The sequence below is a fragment of the Pyxicephalus adspersus genome, chromosome 5 (assembly GCF_032062135.1).
Source record: "Pyxicephalus adspersus chromosome 5, UCB_Pads_2.0, whole genome shotgun sequence".
NCBI lineage: Eukaryota > Metazoa > Chordata > Amphibia > Anura > Pyxicephalidae > Pyxicephalus > Pyxicephalus adspersus.
In genome coordinates this window covers 120,019,677-120,042,178 of record NC_092862.1, presented here as the reverse complement: position 1 = coordinate 120,042,178, position 22,502 = coordinate 120,019,677, and the positions used below count along the sequence as shown (strand labels likewise).

Genomic DNA, 22,502 nt, shown 5'->3' with positions numbered 1-22,502 from the left:
CTACATGATACTACATGTAGCATCTCCCTAGAGGAAGCAGCTCAGGGGTGTGAGGAGCAACCACACCAAAACCTCACTACCAATCTGAACATAGCCTAAAGGTCTGTAAGCCCCCTCAGCAAGCTGTCATTTCCTCTCCTTATTCCCTGCACCTACCATGCACCTGCTGTGTATGGTTTTCATCCTGTTATTTGGATGTATCATATTCTGGTAACATTTGAGTTTATTATAAAAACACATCAAACAGTTGGGAATTTTCTTTTGCTTCTTTAGTGGAAAAAACTTTGAAGAATCCGTAATATGACATGCAAATATTTATTGTTGCTATCTCATGTGTAGAGAATTCTTCCTTGAGTCATAGCAAGCAGAAACTCTGACAGCCAACAATTCACTGAAGTGCTGCCAGGCAGTGTGCAAAGGTTTTTTCAGCTACATAAAAGTACACCCATCATGTGATGTTATAAAGTAAGCTTTGCTACAGTGGAAATAGAAATCTATATCTAACTGCCATGCAGATGATGTTCAAGTTTAACTTTCTGCTATACAATATATGGCCCATCAGTGACCCAATGATTACATATCTATATGCAGAACCGTTACTGAGACTAAGCCATTAACATTTAATTTTTGTATACCGTAGTATAGCTGTCACTATATTATATGTGTGTTGAAAAAAAGTTGTGCATGTAGGGAAACAGATCATAAGCACTGAAGAGTCCCTAACAATGGCTTTTGTATGGCTTTTGATTTCCCAGAGGTGAATAAATCCCTGCTACACACAACGCATTCAATTACATACTGTTTAGAGTTGGATAAAGTTGGACAACTTGTTATCCTTTTTAATTTTTGTTACCCAGACATAATGATTTGGATTTAGTCATTCTTGATGATACATGATCAAAATCATATACACTTTGGGATAGTTGGTTAAAAGGAACATAAAAGGTAATGATCTACTAATTTCTCTATTCTGTTTCATAATGCAAGGAAATCCTGGGCTTGCCTTAGGCTGACCATATACAGGTGCTTTTTTCCAGAATGCTTGAGAAGTCCATTTGATCCTTTCATACAAGCAGTCATAAATTTATATATTTGAGAATCAACTAAAATGACTGATTTTGGAAATTTAAAGAAACCTTGATTGTACAAATATCTGACTAGGCTTTGATACCTCTTGATTGATTCACCTAAATTTTTCAACATGCAATGATTTGCTGATAGTTATAATATAAGAGATTATAATTTAAGAGATAGTAATAATATAGAGATTGATTTCCATTTTAAATGCTTATTATAGAATCAACCATGCAGCTGTTGTATTGTGCAACAGTATGATTAATTGATTTTTGTTTCTTTGTCAAGGATTTATATCATACAAGATCAAATCAAACCAAGATCAAATTAAAGTTGATTCTTTTAGGGGTAAATTAAAGAGAATGTATCACTTAGAGTGGGGAGGCAAACTGTGCAAGTGCCAATGTTCTAACTGACAGAAGTGCTGAGGGTAGAAGAAGCTGGAATGCTGTACATTTGGGGTCACTGCTTCATATTAGCCCAGGGCCCCATATTTTTTTTAATGATCCCTACGTTGCAGTGTGCTGGTAAGATGTGTTAAGAATGAATGCCTTTTTGTCCAAAACCAGCCCTAACAGAGAATTTGTAGGTTGCCGTTGATGACCTGGTTCTAAAATACACAGCTTTCATGGTTGGTGTTCTGTTCCTCTGCCTAATTTCTTCTGATTTACAGACCCAGAATGTGTATGGAACTCAGGTGTCCAGCTAATTGACACACAGTTATCTGCATGCTCGTTTCAGATGGGTGACCAGGGATGAATGATAACCCACATTTACATCTGCCTAAAACTCACAACATTCAGGCTGCACTTCATAAATTTGGCAGTCTTACTGAGGGGCTTTACTATTTAATTAACCTTAGCCAAACTCACTGTAATATTCAGGTCATTCGGAAACAGTAGTGTCTCGTGATATAATAAGATATTGTGCTATTGGCTATTATTATAACAGAAGCTATTATCCCCACTGCTATTATGGAAATGGCTGTAGGTAACAGCTCAGGCAATGGTTACTGAAGATGTCAACTCACGTGTCAGTAATTATATTCGGCCTGGTGCAGCGATTACATGTTCATCCTTTACAACATATATATCCATTAACTGTACAAAAAGTTATCTGCATTATGCTGTGATCATTGGAGCTAATCAAGGCTGATCCTAACCTCTAACCAAATGAATAGGTGTAATTACCCCTAATGTGTCATACTTACATCTCCTATCAGTTCCATAAGAGATTAGTCATGCACCAACAAGTGCAAAAACTACTGATCTGCTTAAAGAAATGCTGAACCTTACTGTAAAGTGACTGCTCATCTGTAACAAAGAAAGAGAACAGTCTAAATTCCTTTTTTTTCCGTTTTACAGGGATCATGTGACTGGCCTCCATGGGATCCAGCAGGGTTTTGATTTTGAAGATAGCTACTGACTCACCAGCTTCAGCAGCTTATCATCATGTTATCCAATGCCGCTGCTCATCAGTGATACAGTTTTATTTTTACTTGTTTTCAGTCATATGCTGAAACTTCTGTAACCAGCAACAAAATCATTTGTCCTCATGCAGTGCTACTGGACAACAGAACAATGCTGCAGCTATAGGATATACAAATGGACATAAGGCATCAGCAGGCTGCCAAAAATCATCTAGGGACACCTCATTTCAGTAATAATTTGTTAATTGAATAATTTGAGCAATGAGTGAAAAATATGAATAATACAAGTGATTTTTAAAAATGCAAACTAGTTGTGTTTGGCAGCTCATCCATTTGGTTGGGTTGCCCAATGCACCACATTGCATAGAAATGTAGTGCATGCTTTAAAAGCACAGCAATGCATGGCACAGCATTGATACAGTGGGTTTGGGATGCCATTAGGATTGAAGATTAGCCCAGCGCACCAAGGGTTTTGCATGAAAATGCAGGCAACAACACAAGATACTAGTAGGAATAAGCCTTCATTATTTAGCATGTATGAAGTTTAATCAAAGATGAGATTAACTGTTCACAATAATGTGTAATGATAATAATTTGGTGCTAAATTCTGGACTCTTTGTCTTCTATTTATACTCTTGCTTTGCTACCATTTACCACAAGCTTTTGATAGACTTCATGTTCTTGCTTGCACCACCATCTAGGAACCTGCCCTGGAAAATGCAATGTAACCATTGCTAAAATGCATGCACATAAGCAGAAAGAGGCTGCAGAAAGGAAGATATCAGCTGAACTGAGATGCTGTAATATTTTAAGTGGCACTAAACTAAGCAGAACTACTGGGCCAATCTGTAGAGTACCTTCCTTGATTTTTGAACCATTGGAATTGACCATATACTGGTTGTCACACACCTAATGTCTACACCATGCTGAATTGCATGCATTTGGTGCAAGAAAGAAGTACTTGCACAACATTTTGTGGTTGCATCTCCATGTTGTTGTACAGTACAGGTGTGCAGGTAGCATACTACTTACTTAAGCTGTTTTCAGATGTCAAATTTCTGATTCTGGAAAAACCTTTATGTTCTGTGATTGTTTCCAACAACAAAACAAAGTTTACTTCTATGAAGATGGGAGGACAGCATATCCACCATAGGAAATAAAAGCAGTCATCCACAGTCAGTCATTTAGTGACCCATTGTGTAGGTCTCTAAACCAGCAGTATTGGGTTCAATCTCGCGGCGAATCGGGCCATTCTTGCTTACCTAAAATGTAAGCGAGAACGGCCTTCTGATTCGCCGAGAGGTCGAGCTCTCGCCAAACAGGAGGATTTCCAGGGCTGCATCATGCAACCCTGGTAATCCTTTGCGATCCCCGGGCACTAGAGGTTAATTAACCCTGAATGCAGCTTTGGGAATCCTCCTATTTTATTTCCTCTTACGATTGTTTTGCGAAATCCGTTTGACGAAATTTTGCGGAACCATTCTCGCTCATCCCTAGTAGTGACAAATTATCCATGTTTGAGTCATGTTTTGTATTACATATACTGTACTCAACCTAATCTAAGTCAGAAACCTTTTGGCACATTCACACCTAGCCCTAGCCCGTTGTGTTAAATTGAAACTATTGTTCCACATACAAAAATTGTAAGAAGGAGGATTTTTATTGCAAAAGGGACAGGCTGTGTCTCTTTTGCAATAAAACATACCTACCTGTCTGTAATCAATCTTCTTTCTTTTTCGTAGAGCACAGAGCTGCGTCCATGTAAAATGCTAGGATATGCTGGGTATCCTGGTATCCCCCAGGGCTGCCAGGACTGAATGAACTTCTATGTGTGGGAGTTTCATTATTCCAACCTGGCCAATGAAGATGGTTAAAGTTCTGATACCTGGAAGATGACCAGATGCAGATGGCGGCACCCGTGACAGAGCAAGGTCAGAGGAGTGTACGTAAAAAAATTGAAATCCAGCAGGTAAGTAAGCAGGTCCAGAAGGTAAGTTTATTTTACTGCAAAAGGGACTTGTCTGTTCCTTCTGCAATAAAGGCCCTCCCTGGTATCAATGTTTTCTTTTGGATGGGATAAAAGGAGTACAAATAAGGTAATTTTATGCTTAGGGTTTACATAGACTTTATGTGAGATTGCATCCTAATTTATAGGTTATGGTTCTGCTATGCAAGAGTTGTGGCCATTTCATAAAAAAAGAATATATGTCTATAATAAGATATTGTGCTATTGGCTATTATTATAACAGAAGCTATTATCGCCACTGCTATTATGGAAATGGCTGTAGGTAACAGCTCAGGCAATGGTTACTGAAGATGTCAACTCACGTGTCAGTAATTATATTCGGCCTGGTGCAGCGATTACATGTTCATCCTTTACAACATATATATCCATTAACTGTACAAAAAGTTATCTGCATTATGCTGTGATCATTGGAGCTAATCAAGGCTGATCCTAACCTCTAACCAAATGAATAGGTGTAATTACCCCTAATGTGTCATACTTACATCTCCTATCAGTTCCATAAGAGATTAGTCATGCACCAACAAGTGCAAAAACTACTGATCTGCTTAAAGAAATGCTGAACCTTACTGTAAAGTGACTGCTCATCTGTAACAAAGAAAGAGAACAGTCTAAATTCCTTTTTTTTCCGTTTTACAGGGATCATGTGACTGGCCTCCATGGGATCCAGCAGGGTTTTGATTTTGAAGATAGCTACTGACTCACCAGCTTCAGCAGCTTATCATCATGTTATCCAATGCCGCTGCTCATCAGTGATACAGTTTTATTTTTACTTGTTTTCAGTCATATGCTGAAACTTCTGTAACCAGCAACAAAATCATTTGTCCTCATGCAGTGCTACTGGACAACAGAACAATGCTGCAGCTATAGGATATACAAATGGACATAAGGCATCAGCAGGCTGCCAAAAATCATCTAGGGACACCTCATTTCAGTAATAATTTGTTAATTGAATAATTTGAGCAATGAGTGAAAAATATGAATAATACAAGTGATTTTTAAAAATGCAAACTAGTTGTGTTTGGCAGCTCATCCATTTGGTTGGGTTGCCCAATGCACCACATTGCATAGAAATGTAGTGCATGCTTTAAAAGCACAGCAATGCATGGCACAGCATTGATACAGTGGGTTTGGGATGCCATTAGGATTGAAGATTAGCCCAGCGCACCAAGGGTTTTGCATGAAAATGCAGGCAACAACACAAGCTACTAGTAGGAATAAGCCTTCATTATTTAGCATGTATGAAGTTTAATCAAAGATGAGATTAACTGTTCACAATAATGTGTAATGATAATAATTTGGTGCTAAATTCTGGACTCTTTGTCTTCTATTTATACTCTTGCTTTGCTACCATTTACCACAAGCTTTTGATAGACTTCATGTTCTTGCTTGCACCACCATCTAGGAACCTGCCCTGGAAAATGCAATGTAACCATTGCTAAAATGCATGCACATAAGCAGAAAGAGGCTGCAGAAAGGAAGATATCAGCTGAACTGAGATGCTGTAATATTTTAAGTGGCACTAAACTAAGCAGAACTACTGGGCCAATCTGTAGAGTACCTTCCTTGATTTTTGAACCATTGGAATTGACCATATACTGGTTGTCACACACCTAATGTCTACACCATGCTGAATTGCATGCATTTGGTGCAAGAAAGAAGTACTTGCACAACATTTTGTGGTTGCATCTCCATGTTGTTGTACAGTACAGGTGTGCAGGTAGCATACTACTTACTTAAGCTGTTTTCAGATGTCAAATTTCTGATTCTGGAAAAACCTTTATGTTCTGTGATTGTTTCCAACAACAAAACAAAGTTTACTTCTATGAAGATGGGAGGACAGCATATCCACCATAGGAAATAAAAGCAGTCATCCACAGTCAGTCATTTAGTGACCCATTGTGTAGGTCTCTAAACCAGCAGTCGCCAACTGGTGGTCCGTGGCTCTGGCTGATGCGCCCCCAAACTTGGTCAGGAGAAGGACCCAGCTGGAAGGGTGCACTGGCCAGAGCCGCGGACCATGTCTCCCGTACAGATTTTAGGCTCGGGGCGGTGGGCGGGTTGTGTGCCTGGCTCACCCCTGCAATGGGAGAGTGGTCAGGTTCTGGCATCATGGCGTCACTATGGGGGAAGTTTCTTTCCCTTTGGGTGACAGGCGACTCCCCATGCACGGTCTGGAGCTGGTAAATGTAGTGGTCCGTGGGTTCAAAAAGGTTGGTGACCACTGCTCTAAAAATCATTGGGGAGTGCTGTACATGTGCTAGGTTTTTGCCCACGACGATCACGGCTTTTCCCGAACATTTTTCCATGGGGGATCCACTGACAGTAATACCAATATCCACTGCTGACAATACATTATTAGTGTGATAGTCCTGGGAAAGAATGCTTTCTATATTGCTGGTCAGTGGGAAGAATGTCACCCTTACAGATAGCCAAAAAGATTGTTGTTGCCTGGGAGTCACACATTTCTCATTCTTTAGGGAACCTCTAGTAACATGGGGAGGATCCCTGGTTGAGAAACATCGGTGACAATTATCTAGGGTGTGTTCATAGCTTTGGAATGAACAATAATGCTCATATTAAGCGTGTGACCATGACTTACAGCAAATGCGGTAAAAGATGGATTCCACGTTCTACAGCAGGGTTGTCAAACTCAGGCCCCAAAAGGAATTTTTTGGCCCCAAAGGAATTCTAAATATGAATTGCAGCTGGCCCGCTGCTGCATGTAAATAGCATCACTACTACAATTCCCAGCATCACACGGGTCTATAGACCAGCGGCCTCTCTGCCTATGCGTGGACCTGCATTGGACTGTTTTATTGACGCAGGGAATTCTCTGTTATAAGCTTGTTCCAGATTGAATGTGAAGCAAAACATCTTTGTTTCCATATGAAAAGGTTTTTTATCTAATGAAAAGGAAAATTATTCTCAATTTTTTCAATAAACTTCAAATTTGGCTCGTGACTTTGTCTAAGTTTTTAATTTTGTCTCTCTGTGTATTTACGTTTGACACCCCTGTTCTTCAGTGAGATTGAGCACTCAAAAGTATGCAATTAAATTGATCCGTTTTTTCATCAGTAGCAAAGCATCACTTCCTCTTCACGTCTGTTGTCTGTAGTACAAATTTGGGGATTATATAAAAAAAATTACCCCATACATAAAAAAGTTACCAGCAATGGCTACAAATATAGTGCACCAAGGCAGGCTTTCCAGCACGTCATTGCTTCTCTACACCAATCCAAACTTTTGGTCTGACAATCTCAATCAGCCTAATGTACAACGCTATTTATAAAGCTGTGAATCTGACATTCCCTGAAACTTTCCCTGGTGGAGAATCAATTACTGCCATTGAAACATGGACCTGGAAGATTCTCCAACAGGGAATGTCAGATTTAAAAATAGACCCCTTGGATTGAATTATTTTACCGATTTAACTATTAAAGCATACCTAAACTCAGAATTTTCACTTTCCGTAAAAGGGAAGACAAGTAAAAATTCTGTGTTTGTTTTTTTTTTAAAAAAAGGATGCAGCACCGCCTAGGCGATCGAGAATGAATTTTTTTTTGTTTTGGCCATTTTTGAGTTCAGTTCCTCTTTAAATCACCGCTGATGCTTTTTTTTATACGTTGTGCAATTTTCTGCCGGTTGTATTGATGATATAACTATTGGTTTGAACCAATCCTTGTGATTGACTACAAATAATCAATGTACCATCCACGTCTTCTATATTGGATTGGAAGTACCATTGTTTTTACTATCAAATGTAATGGAAACATAGAGTGCAACACAAAAAGTGCATTTCAACTGAAAAGCATTGACCAATTACTTTTTTATTCGCTCACCGCACCAAAACAATGAAAATGGTCAAAAAGATTGCAAGTTCTCAAATTCTGGGGAAAATGCCTAAAAAACCCAGGGCCAGCCCCCATAGAGCAGTTGGGGGGGCAGTGTGACATTTAGTGGCCCCCCCAGTATTGCGGGGACACACGTTATGTAAAGTTTGGCTGCTCGGTGTCCTCCTCCCCCTCCTTCCTGTGTGGAGCAGGCAGGGGGCGGGGTCAGCCCTGTGTTATGTAAGCAGCGCTCACTGAGCCGCCCGAGGCTCCGCCCACTTATCGGGCATGACAGGGGGAGGCTAGGCAACAATTAAAGGCCCCGCTCCCCTCCTCCGCTCATTAGCAGCACAGGTCAGGGCTGGGAGAGAGACAACAGCTGGTTAAAGCCCCCTCCCCCTCTACACCCGGGACGTGCAGCCCGCATCCCCCTCCATGCCTCCTCCCATACACGCCGAGGTCCTCCGCCTGGCATGAGCGCTGTGCCCAGGCTATACAAGGCTTTACCGTGCTCTATAGGCCCCGCTATAGACGATATACACAATGACAGAACAGCCCAAAGTGTCCCTGCGCTCCGTGCTCGGCATTGTTACCTGCACAGAGCAACAGGTGCATGGGAGCAGTCACGTGACCTGGGCCTGTACATCACAGCATCAATATACCATAAGACATACTGTCTGCTCAAATCCAGCTAAATGCAGGCACATTGATTGGGAGGCGTTTCATAATACAGATGGACAATGACCCAAAACATACAGCCAAAGCAACCCAGGAGTTTATTAATACAAAGAAATGGCATATTCTTGAATGGCCGAGTCAGTCACCTGATCTGAACCCAGTTGAGCATGCATTTCACTTGTTGAAGACTAAACTTTGGACAGAAAGGACCACAACAGACAGCAACTGAAAGCCCCTGCAGTAAAGGCCTGGCAGAGCATTAAAAAGGAGGAAACCCAGCATCTGGTGATGTCCATGGGTCCAAGACTACAGGCTGGCATTTCCAGCAAAGGGGTTTAAACCAAGTATTAGAAATGAACATTTTATTTTCATCCTTTTAATTTGTCCAACTACTTTTTAGCCCCTGAAATGAAGTGATTGTGTAAAAAAGGCTTTAGTTTCTCACATTTTTATGCAATCTTTTTGTTCAACCCACTGAATTAAAGCTGAAAGTCTGCATTTCAACTGCATCTGAGTTGCTTCATTTAAAATTCATTGTGGTAATGAACAGAACCAAAATTAGAAAAAAAATTGTCTCTGTCAAAATATTTATGGACCTAACTATATACAGCACAGCATGTATGTCACATTGTATGTCATGTACCTGGCACATATGCCACTTACTTTCCATTCATTGTACCTGACCTGTATAGCACAGCATATACCCTATATTACATACTGAGCTTTCAGCCTTCTAGTGCCACATCCATATGAATAAACTCACAACATGTCTAAAGCTCTATAAAACGGGGAATCTGACATTCCTCTGCCTTTGAAACAGATAGACCTGGAAGAATCCCACCAGGGTATATTTGAGGGAATATCATATTCCCTGATTCAAAAGTAGAGCCCTAAATGTCATGTTTTTGTTTTGTGGACAGTCTCTGGCTGGTATTTATAAATATTGTCTGCTACCTTTTGGAATGCTCATCTATCAGTCAGGCATTATTAAATATGATCAGTGCTCCCTATCATATTGCTCTTAAAGCCTTACTGTCATCTTTGCCTGGTTTTGGATATTTGACATTTATAGCCAAGTTAATTAGACATCCCAGTCCTATTGTGTGCTGCTTCCCCCAACTCTTAGATTGTAAGCTCTTTGGGCCAGGGTCCTCTCATCCTCCTGTATCACTGCCTGTCATTTGCAACTTTTATTTCATGTACAGCGCTGTGTAAAGGTGTTATAAATCACTGTTTATTATTATTATTATTAATAATAATAATAATAATAATTACAATAATAAAGATGTAACTCCTGCACATGATCATGGGCGTTATTCCACTCCGGCATCAAGGCACGCATGCTGGAATTGTACACAGATCTGTGGATGTGCGAGTCAGTGTATGTTGTATAGAAGTCTGTGAGCAAATTCTACTGCCAAAATCTTTCCTGTTAGCTTTGTTTTTGTGCAGGTAACATTCCTTATTGTGACACTGCACCAAAAAACAGCATTTTTTTGTACTATACAAAGAAATATCCACAGCACCACAACCCATATAAAACAACCTGCCGTGCAGCACATATCACCAGTGCATGTAACACATATATCAGCAAATATGTGAGTGGGTTTCAGATAACAGGAACACCGGACTCAGGACATTTATATAGCAAATTTTTCTACTAGGCATCCTGCACAAAATATTATTATAACCTTGCCTGTTCCTAAAAAAGCCCCCCAGCCTGAGGGTGAGGTTCAGGGAGCATGAGACATCATTTCCACACATGGATTGGCCACCATGGAGTTCAGACCTGAACCTCACAGAGAATCTTTGCGATGTGCTGGGGAAAACTTTACACAATGGTCCAACTCTTCCACCATCATAACAGGATCTTTGAAAAATGCAAATGAGCAAAAATAAATGTTGTGACATTGCATAAGCTTATTGATATGATACAATGGCAAATGTGTGTGTGTTACATAGCAATTTACAATCTCCATAGTCATGCTGTCCCTCCATGGGGTTCACAATCTATTGATGACACCAAATACAATGCTGGGTTATAAAAGTCAATCCAGTGCAACTAACAGATTCATAAAGTGAAAATGTGCAGATGCAGAATCCTAAACCCACTAATACAGAACCCCAATCCTGCAGGTACAGAACCCAAATACTGCATACAGAACCAAAATCCTACATACTAAACCCCAATCCTCAGATACAGAACCCCAATCCTACATACAGAACCCCAATCCTGCAGATACAGAACCCCAATCCTGCATACAGAACCCCAATCCTGCATACAGAACCCCACATTGCCCCGCATGATCCCTTCATGTCTGGACACCTCATACTATCCCATGCTGTACACAGAGGAGGTGTAATAGCTCCCATGTGCCTATTTTCCTGTCCCTCCCATATTGCGGGGAGTCTGTGTGCCTGGCAGTGGCTGTACGTGACGTATCCACACAGGAGATTCCGCTGGCTATCCCCGCTCCTGTGACGTTATGGTAATCCCAGAATCCTTGTTTTCCAACTAACCGAAGCCTCCCACCTTTGCTGTCAATGTGAGGGGCGTGGCGATAGGACAATGACGTCACTAGCCGTGCGCCCTCCCTCCCCCTCCTAGGTGCGCGCATGGGCAATTGCAGAACGGGAGCCCGCAGGGAGGGGGAAGTGAGTCACACGCAGCTTGTCGCACATCCAGTGACTCGCTCGGGATTCGCGCTGACCGGACAGCTCCGGAGAGAGTGGGGCGAGTCTGCGCTGTACGGTGTGAGGAGAGGCCCCGGGGGGCATTTCTCCCTTCTCCTCCTTTGTTGTTGTTGTCCCCGGGGGGTGAGCCGGGCCTCCGCCTCCTCCTCTCTGTCCCTCCCCGCCCCCCACTGTCACCCACAACACCCACACGAACGATGCGCCGGCCTGAGCCCGGGGACGATCCATGCGGCCCCCTCCTTCCCTAGGATGTCATCCGAGGACAAGAGCCTAGAGTCCGCCTGTGAGCAGCCCGGGCCCCCGGCCCCAGCCAGCCCGCCTGCCGCCGACAAAAGACCCCGGGGCCGCCCCCGCAAAGATGGAGCCCGCAAGAAGTAAGTGAGGAGCCTCCTATCTTCCTCTACTGAGCCGGGCTACAGCTTGTGTGTGCAGGGCTTTACTACCTACCTGTCATACTGCCCACTGTGCCACACACTACCTGTCATACTGCCCACTACACTACACACTGCATGTCTTACTGCCCATCACACTACATGTCATACTGCCCACTACACTACACACTGCATGTCTTACTGCCCATCACACTACATGTCATACTGCCCACTACACTACACACTGCATGTCTTACTGCCCATCACACTACATGTCATACTGCCCACTACACTACACACTACCAACTGCACGGCACACTGCATGTCTCACTGGCCACTGCACCCCACACACTGCTTGTCACACTGTACCACACACTACCTGTCATACTTCCCACTGCGCCATTTACTACCTGTCATACTGTCCACTGCACCTCACACTGCATGTCTTACTGCCCACTGCGCCTCACACACTTCATGTCTCACTGCCCACTGCGCCACGGGCGCTGCATGTCTCACTGCCCACTGCGCCACAAAATCTGTCACACTGTTCACTGTACCACACATGCATGCTTGTCACACTAACCACTGCACCACACACACTGCCTCTATCACTGCCTACTGCACCACACACTTCTTACTACATTGTGTACTGCCCTGTGCAACCTTTACATTCCATGCTGACCACTTCACATTGTCATATGTTGCGCTGCACCTCATACTTCCTGCTACGCTGTTCATACTGCACATTGCACACCACATGCTTACTGTCATACTGCCCACTGCCTAACAGACACCCACACTGTATACTACCTGTCACACATCACATACTGCCTGATTGAATCACAAACATCCACCACCTGTCACACTGCACACCCGGGACAGACATGAGCAGACATGTTCTACTAAATGTAACCATACTAATCTCTACACCGCACATACAAACCGCATGTCACACTGGTCATGGTGCAGATTTGTCATACAATTGTCACTTTCCTCACGCTACATGAAATCAGTAGAATTCATGCTGGCCCAAAATATCTACACATGCTGTGCTCCTCACATAGAACACATGACAGAACAGCCATGTACAATCCACATACATTTCACGCGCAGATCACGCACTGTTATTCTTGGCATGTTGCGCACACTCATCACATGGTACATCTGTTACCTTTCATACTTCCTGCACTGCTGTCATGCACAGCAAACACCATATTTGTTGGAAAGAACAAACTTCACAGAAACGATGAATATCACACAGTGCCCAACACATACACACACCTTTCCTTTTACCGACAACATTCAGCACATGCCACACCTATCTCACACACAACACACCTGTCGCACATACATCCCATACATTTGATATATTCCCGTCTCCTGCTGTAGATCTGCCGCAGACAACAAACATGTGACCTTGTAAGACATACAGTGCACACAGTACATACTACATGAGCCGTGTGCTTGTCACAACACACTTTTGTGTTCTTGTGTAACCTTCTATATATCATGTTTAGTACAAATACACCATGTATGTAGGACACATTCCTTTCACATTCCATAAGCCCCAGCTTCACATAACGTATCACACGAACTTGTTGCACGTCATGCGTGTTCATTTCTACCTACTGCATATCATCTGGTATACTGCACTGCATGTTTAACATATATACTGCATATTGTGTGTCTACTTTTGCACCATTTCTGTGGCTTGAGGTGTTTTCTGTTGCACACCATTCATATCCAGTGGAACACATATATCAGGTATATACTGGATCATTATCCTGCGGGGGTTGTTCATACACATTCAGTCACTGTGCTTATATTTGCCGCTCGTGTTGTTTGCTATAGAAATATTTATTTTTTTGTTTTTATTGTTGTCCTTAATGTTTGTGTGCTGCTGGATATAAAATACACATTCCCATCTTCATGTAGTTCTCAGAGTCTGAGCAGCAAGAATACTTCTGCTGTTCCCAGGTGTTGTATTGGGTGTCATATTTGTGCTCGCTCCATTCCGGTTTAGCCATCATCCACACCGCTCAGCGTCACGCGGACATAACGCCCGATTCTTTCACCGGACACCTTGGTCATTTGTTAACACGGGTCCTTTTGACCCCGGTGCTTATGCAGGCCAACTCTGTCCTATTGAACAGTCTCTCCATTGTACTAGAACAGACTATTCTGTTCACTTCCAACACTGATCTCCTTGTACAAAGATTAGGCCTCCAGGACCCCCCTGTTCTGTGAGCGGCTTGTGTTTCCAGGATCTTTCTATGTCACAATTGCAGCCAATTGTTTACATACGTGTACATTAAATCCTAATAATTTCATGCAAATGGCCCAATCGAAGGTACATCTTTCACACAATGCAGCAATCTATATTATCCAGAAGCTACACTGGGGCTACACTGCAATATGTGTGTATGTAGCGTATTTTAAATAACTGCTCAAACTTTGCTTGGTTTTGTTATCTTGGTGTGTTTAATATATATCACATTTTATACCTGTGTACAATCTCATTGCATGTATTTACTGGTGTGTGTTTTCATATATCACCTTACTCCATAAACATTACTGCGATCATCCTAGTGGATATTAACGTAAATGTTTAATTCAGACTTTGATAGTGGCAGTTTATGAGGTTTCTTTTTAATTATTCATATCTTATTTGTGAGATGGCTTTTGATGTGATTAAAAAAAATAAGTAAATGAGTAAACAAAGAATATAAGAACCCTTTCCAGCACTAGTGTACATTTACTGCAAATAAGACATAATTAGCTGTACAAATGATTAGCTTCTGCCGTCATCTTGTTAGAAGGCGTGTATAAGGTTTCCTATGGCTTTATTATTGGTTGGAAGATGCTGATATTTGTGGTTGTGTAGGGTGCACGGTCTGTGCTAACAAGATGTAAAATTATATATATATATATGCACAGACCCTTTGATTTTAATATACTGCTTTTTTTCCAGCAAAGATTATTTATTTTTTTACATTTTAGTATGGAACGTAATGGTTTAGATTTATAAAAGTATTATTTCGGGTGAGGAAAGGGGTTATTTTGCATGTTTTTGTTTAACATACACCTGTATACTGTAGTGATGGATTTGCTAGATTTTGTTGGTTCCCCAATACAAAACCTGATTGTTGCAGTTTATATTGAATTATAATCAGTCTGGGTTATTGTTTGCATTTTTGTTTCTGATGGATGTGAAATTGCTCTTGGTTTGTTTTTTTACAAATACATTATTTAGAATAAGGGGGGTAGCAACTGCAATGGGGACATTTTATGGTGTCTTTGTGTCAAAAATGTACCAAACTGCCTGTAACATCTGCCTCCCTTTATACTTTGATGCACACAAATGTGCCAACCTGTAGCACAAATGTATTCTTCTTGAATTGCTATACATTGCGATCCATATATTGTATTGCAAATGTACAGACAAAGGTGAACTACCCCTAAGTGATCAGATCTTTGTTGTAACGGAGTGTGGCTTACAATATGACTGCCACAGTGCTCTTCAATCACAAGACGAAGAGATTCACAGGTGGACAGCTTGGGTTTCCCAGGAAGATCTCTTCCCATTCACAATCATTCAGCTGGCTTGAAAATGTAATGGTGACCCAAATAACCTAAACATCTGCATTTCTATTCCCTTCCATTGTGTACATTCAATTTGTGTAAAATCAGCCTAAGGAGCTACATTTACTGTTGTGAGTCAACTACAAGGGCCCTTTCCGGCTATAGCAAGTCCCCCCCCCCCCCCGCCTAATCCATACCCAATATTTTAATATTTAGCTTTTATCCGAACAAAAAATGAATTATAATGCAACCTCCACTTTATGGTTCACGTGGCATACTTAGAAAATGACAAACCAATGAGAATTATGAAGGATCAGCTGGGACATTGCCTGGTGCTTGGATGTATGGTTATGTATGTGGTGGATTGGAGGCTGTAGATGTAGATAAAAGCAGAATAATGCCATGGGTATATTACAAGGGGGCATTGCTTAGGCTGGGTAAGACACATGACTGGCAACCCGGAGGGTCATTTCAGCATTGTTCCCACTCTGTGCTGTGTAGCGCAGTCCACTGCACTTCATAGTGTGCAATGCGAATTAACATCAAATATTGTATGGAGGACAATGTCTAATGGTTCTTTCCTATTCTTTGTGCTACGGTACATTTTTACAATGCACTTCTGCAGGCATTTCTGTCCATTTTGTGTGCTAGCCCATTCAGCACCACAGCGGGCAGCCATGCAGGTGACTGTGCTTTGTCATTTGTTGCAGTAGTGGGAAAGAAGCCTTAGTGTTGTGCACCTATCCAAAATGTACTTGTAATTACAGGTCATACAGAATATACAAACTCCATTTACATAAAGCATATCTATACTCCAAAACAAAAATGTTATATATATATATATATATATATATATATATATATATATATATAACTGGTGCTTAAATGTGGTTGTTGCATTTATTTCAGGCTAAAAATATTTTCAGAGAGTACAGAAAACACCCGTTAATACCAGGAAAAACTTCTCTTGTAGCCTTCTCCTCTTGTGAGATTATAAGAGAGCGCTTTTCTTTAGTGAGAGAACCTTTTCTTTAGTGAGTAAACTGCTGGTTCCATCAATCTGCAATGTGATGGAGAGCAGAGGCAGACATTTTGGAAATACAGACTATGTGACAACATTGACTTCTCCCATAGATACAGAGGAGCAGAGTAGCCATGAAGGGTCAGGAAGTGTTATTTGCAGGATCATTAGGTGAAAATAAAGGGGAAGAAGTGGGGAGGAGTAAACCTCAGTACCCTTCTGAATATAAACATTGTTGGCTTTTTAGGTGTTTTATTTATTTATTTTTCGTGTATAAAAATTATGACCGCTCAGCTGGCCAATGTACATTTCAAAAACAACAAAGGAGATTTACAAAACATTTTGCCTGCCTGGCAAGCACACTGCATGGTCAGAAAATTTATAAAATATAATTTGGGACGTTTATCAAGCGCATCATTTACACAATTACATCCAGATCAGACTCCTTATCATTTCTCAATGTCTATAATGACCGTTTTCCTTCATAAAAGCAAGCCCTTGCTCCTTTAATTCAGGGCAATCATCTGGAACATTTTTAAAGCTTTCATTTTGCTACTTTAGATCAGCCAAGGGTGGGATTTATGAAATGTATAAATCTAGCTGTAACCTTGCAGTAAATGTGTCTAGTGATTGGTCACTAACAAATTTATTGGTGAGAGGTACTAAATATCTCTGGAGCACTCGTGCCTTTGCTGTTCAGTTTAGCCTTTCTGTATCATATTTTGAAATATGGGATGATAGTGCTACATTGCCATTAAAGCGACTGCCAGGAATGTATTTATATATATTCATATCTGTTTTACCATGCAAAGATTTTTTTTCTTTATTGTTGGCTATTCTATTAGTCAGTAGGAGGACTTTGCTGTCTGTTCTGTATTGTTTTCTGGTTTTGCTTTTCTAGGTCTAGGTTTAGATTCTAGGTCACCTTGTTGGTCCTGGCTGATGATCTGCAGGTTCATTCCCCAGTCAGTAGGTTGGAGCTAAAGACGTGGCACAGAAAGCCACACTTCTCAACCAGGAAGGTGCATAGCTTAATTAGGATTTATGTTTGTCATCTCTCTGGCTTTACAGTTTAGACAATGCGTGTACCTCACATGTCATTGGCAGGTTAAATGGGGTAAACATGCAGAAGGAATATCGCTGCTGGAAATGGGCTTTTATTATTTTTGTCAAAACAATGATTTATAAGTATAAAAGTGCTTTCTATGTCATTGTGTTCTGTTTTCACTTTCATTTGTTTCATTTCGATTTTGAGGCATCATGTTTTTTAGATCCTTTAGGTACGGTAACATCTTGAATGTAAAAAAGTTCCCATTAACAAATAAGTCACATGATCTTCTTGTTTGTGGTCAGACTGAGCAGTCAAAAGGATGTTTGGGATGTGTCTGCATGGATCCAGGTTCTGTCAGACTCTAACCAATGTTGCAAGAATACATTTTGTTTAAAAAAGCTAAATGTATTCAGTATTTTCATTATCTTTTGTTTAACAAGAAATATTACATGTCCTTATTTTTTATTGTGCATTAGTTTACCACATTTGTTATACTATCATATTTGCAGTTTTTTTTTAATGTGCATGTATTCCAAGCAACCGTGTTCTATGGCTTAATTATTGTTCATGTTCAACTTCAAGTCTTCTGTAGAACAGACTAAACCATTCCCACACCCAAATACTATGTGATAAACAAGCCTAATACACAAAAAACTTTACCTCCTTTATTTGTGTCTCAAACACTTCCCCTCCCAGACACTGCAGATCACAGTTGAAGGGTTTCAGTAACAGAGCTAGTGCTATCCAACCAAAAAGCAATGGGCAGAACTGGATGTTGGTGGGTGCTGATTGATATATTGTAAGAGATAATTCTACTTTAATGAAAAATTAGGAGGTTAGCTTTGTGGCATCATACTAAATATGCAAAGGATTGCATGCTTGTTTAATATCATTTTCCAAAAAAATATGTAGAACATATACTTTAAAACAGCCAACACGTTGTAATGGGTTGCACTGAGAACTGCATGTCTGTTATGTTCAGTTTTTAGTGACTGGGGGCTGCCATTGCCCCTATAAAGATGTAAGATGCCTGGATAAGTATGGTTCCAATATCTTGTGCCACAGACTGAACATGCATGCTTTAAATGAGCGTCAGAAAAAGTAGTCTTTAAAAAAAAAAGACTTTTTACTTGTCTGTCACCAAAAAGGCAAAGTCACCAGCAGACTTTACACGTCAGACATTCTTCCAGGTGTTGTGGATGTTTGCATCACTTCATCGTCCTGCTTTTCTATCCATTGATCAATGTGTGGCTAATTATTATTAATAAACAGGATTTATATAGCACCAACATAATACACAGCGCTGTACATTAAATAGGGGTTGCAAATGACAGGTACAGAAAGTGACACAGGAGCAGGAGAGGACCCTGCCCCGAAGAGCTTACAATCTAAGAAGTGATGTGATAAAGGGTCAGAACCACGTCATACTGCAAGGGATGGCAGTTATGTGAAAAGTCTGATGGCAGCTTTTCAACCTATTTTTGAATTAGTGTATGTGGTTTTGGTTGCTAAACATACACAGACGTATGTGTAAAGTACAGGGAGTCATCTGATGATATCCTGATGTCTGTGGGAGCTGTATCTGTGGGTGAGTGATGTAGTTGATCAGACAGGATTGATTCACCTAATAAAACAACTTGGGCTCAGAGCTTTACCTCTCCTGCCCCATTTTCCATTCATGTTAGATTAGGCATGTATGAATGACTGCCCTGTCTGCCCTATAAGAAATTTAAGATGCACATCCAACAGAAATGTTTTTAATATTACTTTTGGAAAAAGCAAAGGGCTCCTTGCTGAGATTTGTATATTCCCCAACTGTGACATTGTAATGAGTGTATCTTTACTGTCAAAGATCTGCTTGTATTGTTTTCCCCAGGATAGGAAATAATCCAATATGAACAACTGACAGGAGTTTCCCGAAACAATTTAGGATTTCATTCAACTTCTTGTTACATCTTTAGGACAAGATAGTGTCATCTATACACATTGGGGATATGTGGACTAAATACTTCAGGTCTGCGACTGAATCTCGAAATACTTACAGAAAAGGTGAAACAGAATTTTTTTAATGATTGAACCTGAAATCTAAGTGGAGAATCTTGATGTGTCAGATGACATGGACAGAACGTATTCAGTAAATGGACCTCAATGTCAAGTATTGCACATATTTTACTTGTTGTGACTTGTATTATGTGATTAGTGTGATTTTTAAGTTTTTTTATATGAATATGATTAGTTGCTATTTTCTTTAAAGCAGAACTTTTTTTTAAAGTTGTGACCAAGCAGGTCCTTTATTGTGGAAGGGAGACGGGATTTTGCTTCTGCCATAAAATAACCTTACCTACCTGATCCCAATTTTTTAAATATTCACCTGTCACAGGTTGCGCCATCTTATTACTTTTCTTCTTTGTTCCAATCTTTGGCCATCTTGATTGGCTGGGATGATGTAATTCCTTCACATGTGCATGGGAGTTCATTTAGTCTTGGTATATACCTGCCACTGTATTCTGAGCTGCACAGCTCAGTGTGTTAGGAAAAAACAGTAACGATCACACAGATAAGTCATTTATTGTGAAGCGACGTCTCCTGTCTGAATCTTTTTTTGTTTTTTTTTTTGTTTGGTGGAACCAGTGTTTTCCCCAGCCCCTCTTAGCTGGGCGCACAACCTGGCACTTTTCAGTAACCACCAGACTGTTTTTGGGTGGTTACTAAAGAGTTGAGTCACAATACAGGGGCACCTTAAAAAAATTTCTGCGCTCAACATTGGGTGGAACTATACTTCTATTTTAAGCTGCCCTATTCCTAGCTATCCAGTTATTGATCTTTTATTATTATTAATATTAATAATACACATTTTTATTAAAACAGTATTTATATGTCACCAACATATTACACAGCGCTGTACATTAAATAGGGATTGCAAATGACAAACAGATCCAGAAAGTGACACAGGAGGAGGAGAGGACCCTGCCCAGAAGAGCTTACAATCTAAGAAGTGAGGGATGTACTTCTAACCTGAAGTTAGTTTTTGGTTGGGTGAAAGGAAGTGGCCCTGTATAATTGCTCTTTGCATCCACAATCCTGGATGTCTGTGGTCCTATTATACACTTGTGTGATGTGTTTTCTCCATCTTTCAGTGGCCCAGGAGGACTGTGAATTCTGTTTATGAAAATATTTTCTGTCATTAACAATTGTCATGTGTTGGTCTTCAATAATATCCTACCACATTAGAGAAGTTTTTGATTTAGATGCATTTAAATTCAGTGAAAGACTCCTATTATGGTTTCCCTTCCATGGCTGGGAAGAGAGCAGGGACAGTCAGTTTTCCTTTTATTGAAAACACTGGAGTAGCAGCCAGCCAGGATGGAGCAGTGATGTGCAATGGGGAGGAGGGTGGTGGAGGGAAAAGTGGGGGGATGAGAGTAGTCCCACCCCATCACATCACGCAGAGCTGAGCAAACATGGTGCTCCAGACAGCTAAAGTACGCACAATATTCTCTAATCATTTAAACAAACTATTTTGGTGTGTTTCTTATATTTCCTTAGCATTCATTTTCTTTTGGTATGATTTAGTAGGGACACTCTTGACAATCCCAAATCCAATACATTTTGAGTGACCTGCTTATTTTATTGAGTATTTTGGAGAAAAAAGGGGAACTAAAGGAACTTTAAAGACAATCAGCTCGCATATCTAAATACATTTTCATAAAGTTGAGATAACTGTACATCATATCGATAACTTAAAAAAAAAAAAAATCTTTACTATAACATTAAAAACAAGTCAGTACATAAAAAGCCATGCAAATCATACATGCATGAAACATCCTCAACGCGTTTCCTGGATCTCGTCCACTTCTTCAGGAGGAATTAAACAATCTTATTTACCTGGTAATGTCCAAAAACTGGACATGCAAGGGTAAGATTCCAATCAAATACTCCCGTGTAGACAATTTTTTAGAGTAGTAAATAAAAAGAAATAAAATCCCTAACAAGGATACTACCGTAAGAAGTGATAACAGAAGTCCATGTTTTGTAGTAACCAAACATTTCAACAAAAGTTCTGATGCCCAGTCCTTCTCAAAATGCATATCAGAATACCATATGGAGTCATGAATATATTCTTGTAGACCCACATAACAATGTGTTTCAAGTATCAGAGTGTCTGAAAGAAACAAGGGCTCCTTTTGACTGTGGCAAGCATATACTATGTTTTATCTCACCATTTTATCATTGGATGAAAAAAAAAATCCTGAAAATATTGAATAAATAAGGCTATTGATTTTACTGGTAAAGGTAACCTCCAGGTGCTTTAAAATGGTCAAGAAAAAATTGAAAATTATAGCCCAACTAATAAATAACACAAGAACAAAAGGACAAGGTATACCTTAAAGCAGGGGTCTGCAAATTTTTTGAACTACTAGGCCATTTCAGGAGGTCAAGAAGGCACACTAGGCCAGAAGAAACAAGGTGTCCAAAGAAAGGTTTTTTTCCAAGCGGGACTGCAAGTCCCAGCAGCCCCAGTCTTCCGCTCGTCCTCGGTGTACTTGTGAGCGTGCTTGGCATCAAAATGCCCCTTGAGATTCGACTGCTTGAAAGTGTTGTTGCTGTCGTTGCACACTAAACACAGGGCATTGTTGCCACGTTGGACGAAGAATAATTCGTCAGTCCATTCGGGGTTGAAGACATGACATTCGAGGTCAACCTTCTGGAGACTGGTAGCTGAGCATTGCTTCTGCTCTTTAGGCA

The 22,502-nt window shown here is 40.6% G+C and overlaps 1 protein-coding gene across 1 annotated transcript in view; it reads left to right on the top strand.

Moving 5' to 3' along the window:
* Positions 1-11,653: 11,653 nt before the first annotated feature.
* KMT2C (lysine methyltransferase 2C) overlaps positions 11,654-22,502 on the top strand; it is a gene marked incomplete in the record, with an annotated part of 134,348 nt that continues 123,499 nt past the window's right edge. Inside the window, 1 exon segment of the mRNA XM_072413394.1 lies at positions 11,654-12,105. Coding sequence (XP_072269495.1) covers positions 11,654-12,105 — 452 coding nt within the window.